This window comes from Myotis daubentonii, chromosome 9, assembly GCF_963259705.1.
Source record: "Myotis daubentonii chromosome 9, mMyoDau2.1, whole genome shotgun sequence".
NCBI lineage: Eukaryota > Metazoa > Chordata > Mammalia > Chiroptera > Vespertilionidae > Myotis > Myotis daubentonii.
The window spans coordinates 81,943,305-81,953,587 of record NC_081848.1 but is presented as its reverse complement, the minus strand read 5'-3'; the positions used below and the strand labels follow the sequence as shown (position 1 = coordinate 81,953,587).

Here is a 10,283-nt window from a genome sequence, read left to right as displayed (position 1 = left end):
ATGTTTGCTGGGTACTGGGCGCCTGAAAATAACAGCCACATCAGTGCAGGCTGAGTCGGTGGTCAGTGGGCGACATGCAGAGGCAAGCCTGGACGCCGGGGGCGAGAAGGGAGCGCACCGGCTGTGGCGGCGCCTGGCGGTGGGCCTTGCAGGGTGGGTGACCCAGCCCGCGGCACAGGGACGCCAAACCCCGCTAGGCCAGGAACTTTGCTCAAGGTCAGAGTCGGTCAGTGACCGGCGGGCCCTGAGTTCAAACCCGCTCACTCTGAGGCCGAGTCTTTCCACAGCAACTAACGGGGAGCGGTGGGTCCCGAGGACCCCCCCAGAGACGTCGCGGGCAAGGCTGGGGGCGACGCAAAATGGCGTCTCAAGACCCCCTCCAGGAACCGCGCCCCCTGACCTTAATCTCACCTCCACCGGAAGTGCCTGTGGTCCTTTCGGAAGTCACTTTCACCTAACCTTACGGGCTACCGCTCTACAGGAAGTGACGAAAGTCACGTGGTGCTGGAGGGTGGGGCTAGGGCGATACCCTCCCCCGCGGGCGGGTGGCGGCGGGATTCGTGCGGCCCAATGAGGGCGGGCGGCGTGGCCCGGGCTGGTAGCTGCAATGACGCGCCTGCGCAGAGGCGGCGGCACGACGAGTTGACTCCGGGGGCGCGGCGAGGAGGTGAGCGGGGGCCACAGCCCGGGCTGAGGGAGCCGGGGTGTACGCGGGCAGGCTGGGTCAGGCCGGGATCCCGAGTGTCAAGGAGGGCAGGGTACGAGGAACCTGGAGGCTGGTGCGGGAGCTGTCCGGGGATGCCGCAGGGGGAGGGCCCTCACGCCGCACGGGGCGGGGCCCCGGGAGTCGGGGCGGGACGTGGAACAGAAACGGGTGGGGCCTCTGAGCTGGTATCTGCGGAAGGCGGGACTCTGGGGTTGGGGGCGGGACTAGGACTTGTGGGGGGCGGGGCCTGGACCTTGGAGGAGGAGCTGGAACAGGCGGAAGGCGGAGCTTCGGGTTTGGAGACGAAGGGGGACGAGGCCCAGGCGCTGGGGGCGGGGCTTCAGCCGGTGAGTGGCGTGGGTACAGTTCAGGAAAAGGGATCTAGTTCTGTCGAGGGTGGGGCTCCAGGGCTGGGGGCGGAACCACGCCCTCTAAAGGGTGGGGCCAAGGAGCCAAGCGCAGGGGTAGGCCCAGGTAATGGCCCGGGGCGTCCACGCGGGGGCGGTCTCCGTGGTGGCCGGGCCTGGGAGCGTGGGAGGCCGAGAACTCCCCCAGGAGAGGTGGTGTGGGTTGAGCGGGCTCGACGGTCACCGGACACGGGGCCAGTCTGGGTGCCCCGCAGACCCCCGAGGGCTCAGAGTTGGGGAGGCGCCCCGGGCGGAGGCACAGGGTCGGCCTGGGGGATCTCCCCAGAGGACCGGGGCTCCCCGGAGCCACCCAGCGGCGATGTGTGGGTGCCTCGAGGCCGATCCCCTGCAGCGGCGGCAGAGGTGTGGGTGTGCTGGGCAGGGGGCGACTGGGTTTGGCGTGAGTGGTGTCGCCCGGTCAGGGCAACTGCTGTGCAGCCAGATAGGGTCTGGACTTTGCGTAAAGGGACCGGTGGGAATTGAAGAACGGAGTTGGGGTCCAGGAGGGAAGGAAGGGCTGAGGGTGAACAAAGGGGCGGGGCCCTGGCTGCTGTGGCCTCCCCTTACCCCCTCCCCCCGCTGCTGGGGTCCTCGGGCAAGCCCCCTTCTCCCTGGACTGGTAAGTGTGACCGCGGAGCCCGGGGGAGAGGGTGGTGACCCGGGACGAGGGGATCCCCAGGGGCAGGCAAGGTACGGTGGTGTGGAATCCTACTACCTGCAGGTATTCCATACCCTTCCTGCCCTCCCGGTCGATTGGTCGGTCGGGATCTGTTCCCGCAGAGACATGAGACTCAGCTGGGTCCTGACAGTACTGTCCATCTGCCTGAGTGCCCTGGCCACGGCTGCGGGGGCCGAGGGCAAACGGAAACTGCAGATCGGGGTCAAGAAGCGGGTAGACCACTGTCCCATCAAATCGCGCAAGGGGGATGTCCTGCACATGCACTACACGGTGGGTGAGGAGGCGGAGCTTTTGGGTGTGGGTGGGGATTCGGGGACCAAAAAGGACTTGGGAGCCAGGTTCCCCCCCGCTAAGGTGGGTGACCTTGGGCAAGTCCCTTCTCCCCTCTGCCAGTTTCCACGGTTCTATCCTGCTCTTCACTGTCTACTTCCCAGGTTGGCACCAACAAAGAGTTAGTGTACTGTGAGCTGCCTAAGGCCCTGTCCCCTTCTAGGACTATGGCCACCGATTCTGGGGGGGGGGGGGGGACAGCTTGATGGGGGTAGATGGGGGTGGGGTGCTAGCAGAGAGGAACCACCTCATTGGCCTTCTCATGGTCCCGCAGGGGAAGCTGGAAGACGGGACGGAGTTTGACAGCAGCCTGCCCCAGAACCAGCCCTTTGTCTTCTCCCTGGGCACGGGCCAGGTCATCAAGGGCTGGGACCAGGGGCTGCTGGGGTGAGTCAGGGGCCATGGCTGTGGTCCAGGTGAACTGTGGGAGGCAAGCCCCAGGAAAGGGGGGGGGGGGGGAGGCAGGGAGCCTGAGTGCTGCCACATGCTGACTATGTTGTCCTGCAGGATGTGTGAGGGGGAAAAGCGGAAGCTGGTGATCCCATCAGAGCTGGGTAAGAGGTCCTTCCTGAGTGGGTATAGGGTTCGGGTATGTTTGGGGAAGGGTGAAGGCTTGGTTCAGCCTCTGTATTGGTCTCCCCCACCCATTCATTACAATTCATGCCTCTTCCAAGTTTAACTGTGTCCAGCAATTCCAGGGCAAGACCCTTGAGGCACTCAGCTCTGATGTCCACCTTGTGCCCTTTATCTGGCCTTTGCAGCCCCCTCTCACCCATTACACCTCCATTGCTGGCTGTTACTGAGCTGGGCAGAAGCCTGGTTTCAGCCTGGATGTCTGCAGAACCTCTCTGTCTGACCACAGCTCACTTTGTGTTTTTTGTGTGTGCATCTTTGACAGGGTATGGAGAGCGGGGAGCTCCCCCAAAGATCCCAGGTAATATACCTTCTTGCCTCCTATCTGTTGCACCTATCCCATCTCCTGTGGCCCTGGTTCTCATTCTGCCTCACTTCCCTGCTGCAGGTGGTGCAACCCTAGTGTTCGAGGTGGAGCTGCTCAAAATCGAACGACGTGCCGAACTGTAGCCAAGCTGGGGAGGGCCGGTGGAGAGGCCCCCATCAGGGACCAGACTGTTTAAGGAAAAAAAAATCTTAAAGCTCATGAAATGAGCCTGTGTTTTGTTTGTGGGCCCCGAGAGACTTAGAAACCACAGTCCCAGCCTCTCCTCTTCCTCGGCATCCTGTACCCGTCTCCTTTTGTGGCTTTAGAACCTTGGGATCTAGGCTCAATAGCCTGGGGGGTCAAGATAGCCAGGCCTTGGATAGCATGGTGGCCCTTGCCCAGAGTGAAAAAAGAATTCTTGCTGCCAACAGCAACAGTCCCCCCCCCCCCCTCCCCAGCCACTTTTAGCTCCAGGTCTGGGAGCCAACACTGGGCTATCACCATGACTACATGGCCTTCAGGAAGGCCTACAGCCACTTGGGGAGAAGCTGAGCTGGTAACCATTACAGAGCAGCGTGTCCCCCTAAAAGAGACCAACCAAGCCTGTTAGCTGCACCAAAGGCATATCCTAGCTTTATTCAAGGGCCCGCGTCGCAGAATCAATATAAAAACACAAAAAGTCCCATCAGTTTAATAATAATAAAAAAACCCCAAAATGGAAAACAAGGGGCAGGGAAGAGGCCCCTAAGTGAGGGGCACAGGGAGCCCTGCTCATGGCACCAGGCCTGGCCGCAGGGCCCCTTGGTATTGCTGTTGCTACGAGGTCAGGGGGCAGCGATTGTCCTGTGGGAGCCACCGTTCACCTGGGTTGAGGACCCTTACTTCTTCTGGGGTGTGCTCAGCTTCTGCATGCCCCGGATCTTGTCCAGCAGGCCAGAGATGAAGGCCTGGACAAGAGGGAGGACGTTAGGAAGACAAGATCCCAAGAAGACAGGAGCCCAGGCTCTTCTCCCCCACCCTCTGGGGAAACCACTTACCTCAGTGGGTTTGTAACAGTCAACCAGCAGCTCCTAGTGGGACATAGGGGGAAAGTATAGCTGAGTTCTCAGGAACAGGGCCTGGAGTTGACCCTGCCCACTTCCAAGGGGCTGGGGCCACCCCGAAGGTCAGGATGCCATCACTAGGCAAGGAGCACGGGCCCCGTCTGCTGGAGGCAGAAGCTGAGGCTCAGTGCCACAGAGCTGGCGCGTCAGACAAAAGGCCTGGCCCCAGAATCTCACTTACCCAATTGGCACTGCCTCCCTGCAGCCCTCCACTCCAGCTCCCCCAACCTGACCCTGCCACCCCTCTCTCACCTTGACCCTGGCAGCCCGGGTGTCATCACTCTCCATGTCCAGGAGTTCATCCACATCAATCTCCAGCTCGGGGATCTCCTCTTCCTGGGGTGGGGGAGGAGGGAGAGACAAAGGCCTGAGTTGGGGAGAGGGTAAGAGGGGGGCTTGCTGGCTGAGGCCCTGCCCTACTCGGGAAGAGCCAGCCCTCTCTGCCCAGCAGACAGCAGCAGCTGCTCTGAGGAAGAAAACAGATCAGGCCCTTGCCAAGGAAAACTGCCCGGTGGGGGGGGCGGTACTTCCTGTCTGCCAGTTGGGCACCCTAGGTGCCAGACAGCTAGGGCTGGGAACACTGCAGACGTGTCTCCCTAACTTCAGGACCCCCCATTTTAACCAGAGCAGGTGGGGCCAGCTGTCCCAGCTTATCACAGCCCTTTCCCCTCCCCCAAACACCTGTCACACTTCCCAGGAGCAGGAGGAAGTGAAGGGTGAGGGGTCAGTGAGAAGGACCCAGGCCTGGAAAGGGGGAAACAAAGAGCACATGCTTTGCTGGGGGGCTGGGGGGTGGGGTGGGGTTGCCTGCCACCTCTCCTGCCCGGGAAGCACCTAAGGTATGGAGCCAGCAGCATTCCAGGGCTAGGCTAGGACGGGCAGCGCGGGCGAGCCCACTCCTCCACCCTGCCCCCAGGGGCCTGAGTCACCCTGTGAGCAAGAAGGAGTCATGGGGTGGAGAACAGGACCCAGGCAGCCGCTAGCCTCCCCATCGCCACGATGGGGCTACTACACGCTAGCCCACTGGAATAACCCCGACGCTTCACGGTCCCCTCGCCCACCAGGCTGGGTCCCGGGACCAGTCTAGGCCAGCAGGCACCAGCCCCCCTCCACTGCCAGCGCAGGGAACCCCAACCTGCCCAGGCCAGGCCCCCCCACACCTGACCAGGTAGTGGCCGGAGGGGGCGGCGGGGGAGACCGGAGGGACTGAAGTCAGACAAGGAGCTCACTCTGGGGGCGGGAGGCAGGCGGGCGGCGCGCGCGGAAGCGATGCGCCCATTGCCTGCGGGTGACAGGCGGGCTCCAGACCGGGTTCCCAGGCAGCCCGGCGGGGGACCGGCCCGAGGGGGCTGGCCGGGCGGGGACACACCTGGCAGTCGTAGAGGCGAGTGAGCTGCTCCAGGATCCACTCCTCCAGGTTGAGGCGCTTCCGTAACTCCTTGCGGTCGTACTTGACCGTGACCTTCCCTTGACGCCTCACGGGGCCATCGTCGTCCGCGCTCCCCGGGCCCTCGCCCGCGGCACCAGGCGGGCTCTGGAAGTAGACGCGGGGCCCGGGGCCGCCACCTCCCGGCCCGGGAGCCGGGGCGGCCAACGCCGCGCCCCCCGCGGGGCCGCTGTCCGCCATGGCGGCCGCCGGGGCCACGTGCGCGCGTCCGGCCCCTCCCTGCGCCGCCGCCTCCCGGACGCCCGCCGGCTGGTGCGGGCCGTCGGCTCGGCTGAGCTGGTGGCTCGACTCCGCACGACTCCGCGGCGAGGGCGGCGGCGGGGGCGCCCGGGGGCAGCTGCTGCCTGCGGAGCCCCCGGGCCTGGCTTGGCCGCGCCCCGCCCCCTCCCCCGATCCGCCCGCCCTTTGTCCCCCGCGGCCGCCGCCCGAGCCGCCGCCGCCGAAGTCTTTCTCTGTCTCGCTGGCTTCCCCGCCCCCGGCCACACCCCCTTAAAGAGCCAGTCCCGCCGCCGCCCGCGCTCGACCCGCCCCGGCAGGGCTGCGGGGGGCTCCCCTCGGCGGGGTGGGCGGGCTGCCCTCCGCCCCGTTCACTGCCCTCCCAGCGCGTGTCCTGAGCGCCGGGCACCGGGATGTGTGCCCACCGGGCCCTGGAGTTCCGCCCTCACTGAGCGAAAACGGGGGCCGTCCGAGAAGGGAGGGGAGCGGCACGGTGTGCGGGCGGATGTCCGGCGAGGAGAAGGGGAGCCCGGCGTCCGGGTCCCCGGCGCTTGGCCAGCGCGGGGCGAGCCGGCTTCTCCGCGCGGCCGACACGTGGGCCGGGCTCCCGGGGTGGGGGAGTGGGCAAGGCCGGCGGGAGCTGCCGGGCCCCCGGATGCCCTGCTCGGGGGGCCCCGCGCCCCTCCTGGTGGAGGCCCGGTCGGGGGCTGAGCCGAACGGCCCCGGCGGTCGGAGGGGCCAGACCCCCGGCTGCCACCGCCCACCGGCCAAGATGGCGGCGGCGCAGGGGGTTCGGGGAGGTGTAGTTCGCGGGCCCGGCCTCGCCGGCAGTCCCTCCGGGCCGCGGAGCCGGGCTGGGAGCGCAGCACGCGTTCGGGGTGCCCGCCTAGGGCTGACCTTCCCAGGGCGCGGCCCCGCGCACCCCGCCACGTGCATACAGACGAGGGGACGCAGGCACAGGGAGCGGGGAGGAGGCGGCCGGTGCTCATGACGATGAAAAGAATAACGACGGACCCACAATACGCGCCCGGGAGCCGGCTCCACACGGCCGGTCCCAGCTGCCCGCCGGTGCCGCACTGCCCTCCGGCCTCCCGGCCTCCCGCGCCGCCTCCCTTAGCGGATGCTCGGCTCATTCCCGCCTGCCCGCTGCCCCCCCACCTCCCGTCCCCCCTCCCCACACACACCACCCCGTCGGATTTTCTGTGTCTTGAGAGTCTCTCGCATTCACTTGTTCGTTGTCCGTCTCCCACTTCCAAACCGTGAGCTCCGCGGGGCCGAAACCTGCCGGACCCGCGTGCGGCGGAGGCTGGCGGTGGGGCGGGCGTGCCAGCGGCAAACCCGCGTGTGCGGAGCACATTCCCGGACCTCGCTGAGCTCTCGGCGTCCGTGTCAGACCCACAGGAGGTGGTCCCGCACCCCTGGCTGAACAAATGACTGAATGAACGGCGTCCTTTGCGCCTACATTTCCTCCTGAGGTTGTGGCGAAGATTAAATAGGAAAATGCATAGAAGGTTCAATGACTGCACCACAGAGGTTCATTAAGTCCCACAAATACAGATGCAGATCGGCTGGTGATGCCAGGCCCCTGACAGTCTCTACTCATCCCCTGCCTCCCCTTAGACACCACCCAATAGGGCTGTGCAGCTCCTCTGGGATGCTCCCGCCGATGGCAGGCTCACTCTCCAGTTTCCAGCAGAGTACCGAGGTCCGAGAGGCAGTGCTTCTGTGTCCACCCCTCGCAGACACCTCTCCGGATGCCCGAGAAGCCCTCTGCAGCAGGAGGGATTGAGAGCGGTTGAGACGGTAGCCAAGCTCGAACCCAGGACTTTAGGCTCACCCCGTGGTTGGAGAGAAGAGAAGGCAGGACCTGGGAATGGGGGAAGGAAGATGCAGAGGGGCTGGAGGTGTGCTTCCCTGGGAGGGGCCTGCTCACTGGGTTGTGGGCAGGCTCACCAAGCTCAGCCTGGGGCAGGTAGAGTGGGAGGAGGCCTCCTCCCTCCCTCAGCCTCCCCTCTGGCCTCAGCCTCCCTCAGCCAGCCCGGGGGGCAGGGGAGGGGTAGACCTTTGTCCTTATAGATTGGCAGGATCCACCCTTTCCACCAGGAACCCCATTTCTGGCCTGGCTCCCTGACCTCCTGCTGTGAGCCTGGACTGTTAGGAGGGGCAATTTACCCAAGTCCAAATTCCCCAACACACTCCATCTCACCACCGGTCTACTCTTTCTGAACGGGAACATTGATTAGGGCCTTGGAGTCCTCGAGTTAAGGAGGGGGACATGCCGCAGCTTGCTGTGAGGGTGGGGCCTAGAGGCCATGAAGACCTAGGTACCAGCCCTGGCTCTGCCCCCAGGTGCTGTGACCCAGAGGCTGACCGTCCTGTCCCTCCTCCCTTCAGGCTGGTGTGAACGCTTCCGGTCACGTCCAACTTTCATGGGGATAACGATAACCCCTGTGGGTTCTCGGGGCAGAACAGGGAGGATCCAGTATGCCCTTCCTATCTTTCCCTCTCTCCACCTCCGATGCCACCCCCAGGGCACTCCCAGATTCCTGGGGCCAACTCCCTGTCCATCAGTCCCTTCCCATGGCCACCCACACTGAGAAGAGCGAGTGCAGATGGCCATGCTGGCCCGCAGCCTTCTTGGAGGCTGGGCTGCCTTGCACGAACCTGGGTTCACTCACGTCCTGGCTCTGCCCAGTAGGGTTCAGCGCTCCGTGCCCACATCCCAGCCCTAGACTTCCTGCCCGGCTCCCCCTGGACTGGAGTGTGCGGCCATGGCTGCTCCTCATCCTTCCAGCCTCAGGCTGTGGCCTCCCCAGCCCCACCCTTCCTGGGGTCCCAGCTCCCCTCCACCAGAGTGCTCCATCAGCTCAGGCTGCTTTCAGTGCCTCCTTGAAGCAGAGGCCCTTGGCGGGGGGGGGGGGGGGGGGGGGGGCTCCCGTGGGCTGTGACCGCTCCCTTAATCGAAGGTAGAGGCCGGAAAGGCGGCCTTCCTTCCACCATTACCGCTTGCCGAGAAACCCTATTATCATTACCAAGGCTGGGAGAAAGTGTCCGAGGAGGAAGGAGCCCTTTAATGGGGGCAGCCCTGGCCTCAGGAGACATGGGTGGGAGGAGAGGCTCAGGCCCAGGAAAAAATCTCCGTTTTTGAAGGAGCTACTGCCCAGTGCTTCCATGAGGTGCACCTGTCCGAGGCCTAGGCCCACCGCTCAGACCCCTAAGCTCAGGCCCTGGCTCCAGGCCCTGCGAGCTGGCTGGCAGGCACCCTGCCCCAGAGTGGATGCATGCCCTTTCCTCCGGTCTCCCTGCTGCCCCCACAGCCTGCCAGCCATCCTTTAGAGGCCCAGCTTCCTGTAGCCAGGGGTCATAGGTTACCCATTTGTTCATTAATTCTGGACCAGGTGACGGAGGCACAGAGAGACTAGGTCCTGTGGGAGCAGAGGCCAGTGTCCACCCTGCATGCCTGGCTGTGCCCAGGAGACGTGGCCCCTGGTCTCTGAGGGGCACCGCTCTGCGGCTTTGCTGAGAGATGAGGATGACAAGTCCCAACCCCCTTTCTTTTTCTCCTCAGGGTCAAGGAGTGGAGCGATCACAAGCTGACCTCCGGACACAGGGCTGGAAACCTCCTCCAGAGCTGTGTGACCTTGGGCAAGTCTCTTCCCCTCTCTGGGCCTCCATGGAGAATAGTCACACCTCGCCCGGCCTTGGCCAGAGACGAGGAGATCCCTGAGGTTAGGGTTGGTGTCCCACGCGGTTGGGATTTGTGGAGAGCCGGTTCCAGGCAGGACTCCCCTTCGCGGGCGGAGAGCCTGGGGCAAAGAGGCCCGCAGGGCACGCTGCTCCTTGACTGACCCCTCCTCCCCCAGAACCAGCTTCGTCTTTTCTGGGTTTCTAGGTGACTTGGCTGGCCCCTCTGGATGAGTTCTACTTTAAACTTGCTGCTGCCACTGCCTCTGTATTGGGGGGGCTCCCACAGGGGCCCCCAGGCAGGAGCCCCCCCAGCCAAGCCCTGCGGGAGGGGCTGCAGCCCCATCCATCCAGCGCCCATGCGCCTTCCTCCTCCCATCCCTGGAACAAAGATTTCAGGGCACCTGCTGTGAGGAGGCTGGCGTCGCAGGGCCTGGCACCCCCCCCTCCCCGCCCCCCTCCACCTGGAGGCTTCAGACCCCTCTGGGCCATGAGCAGCTGTCGGCTTCACAGTGTTTAGTAAGGAGCCCGGGGACCAGGGGGTCTGCCGCACAAGAAGGGGGTGTCCTAGGCTCTCTCTCAAAGGCCAGGATGCGTGGGTCCTGAAAGAGGTCTCCCCGGGCTAGGGACGGAGGTGGGGCGCCTGGCGGCGGGAGGCCCATTAGCTAAGTGCTCCCAGGAGGGGGCCGAGCTGCTGCAGGAGGGGTTGAGGCGAAGTGAGGGGGGCCGGGGGGCGGGGGGGGGGCTTTTCCTGCACCCGGTTAAGTGCTG

At 64.9% G+C, this 10,283-nt stretch overlaps 3 protein-coding genes across 5 annotated transcripts; 2 read left to right on the top strand and 1 right to left on the bottom strand.

The window, feature by feature from the left end:
- Nucleotides 1–510: 510 nt before the first annotated feature.
- Nucleotides 511–3,286, top strand: FKBP2 (FKBP prolyl isomerase 2). Of its 3 annotated transcripts, none has more exons than XM_059710282.1 (6): nt 511–667; nt 1,894–2,062; nt 2,397–2,509; nt 2,630–2,676; nt 3,021–3,056; nt 3,144–3,286. In XM_059710282.1, the coding sequence occupies exons 2-6, from the start codon at nt 1,898–1,900 to the stop codon at nt 3,203–3,205; spliced, it is 423 nt and encodes a 140-aa protein (XP_059566265.1). In that variant the 5' UTR covers nt 511–667; nt 1,894–1,897; the 3' UTR covers nt 3,206–3,286. The 3 variants fall into 3 exon arrangements, with proteins under 3 accessions (XP_059566265.1, XP_059566267.1, XP_059566266.1); XM_059710284.1 differs by lacking the exon at nt 511–667 and adding an exon at nt 1,143–1,180; XM_059710283.1 differs by lacking the exon at nt 511–667 and adding an exon at nt 1,595–1,732.
- Nucleotides 674–1,596, top strand: LOC132241477 (PE-PGRS family protein PE_PGRS16). Its single transcript, XM_059710273.1, has one exon. The coding sequence runs from the start codon at nt 799–801 to the stop codon at nt 1,594–1,596; it is 798 nt and encodes a 265-aa protein (XP_059566256.1). The 5' UTR covers nt 674–798.
- A 451-nt stretch (nt 3,287–3,737) lies between the features above and the next one.
- On the bottom strand, nt 3,738–6,019 carry PPP1R14B (protein phosphatase 1 regulatory inhibitor subunit 14B). The gene is made up of 4 exons (XM_059710286.1): nt 5,535–6,019; nt 4,418–4,501; nt 4,100–4,132; nt 3,738–4,009 (listed from the first exon to the last, which is right to left on the bottom strand). The coding sequence occupies exons 1-4, from the start codon at nt 5,790–5,792 to the stop codon at nt 3,941–3,943; spliced, it is 444 nt and encodes a 147-aa protein (XP_059566269.1). The 5' UTR covers nt 5,793–6,019; the 3' UTR covers nt 3,738–3,940.
- Nucleotides 6,020–10,283: the final 4,264 nt, after the last annotated feature.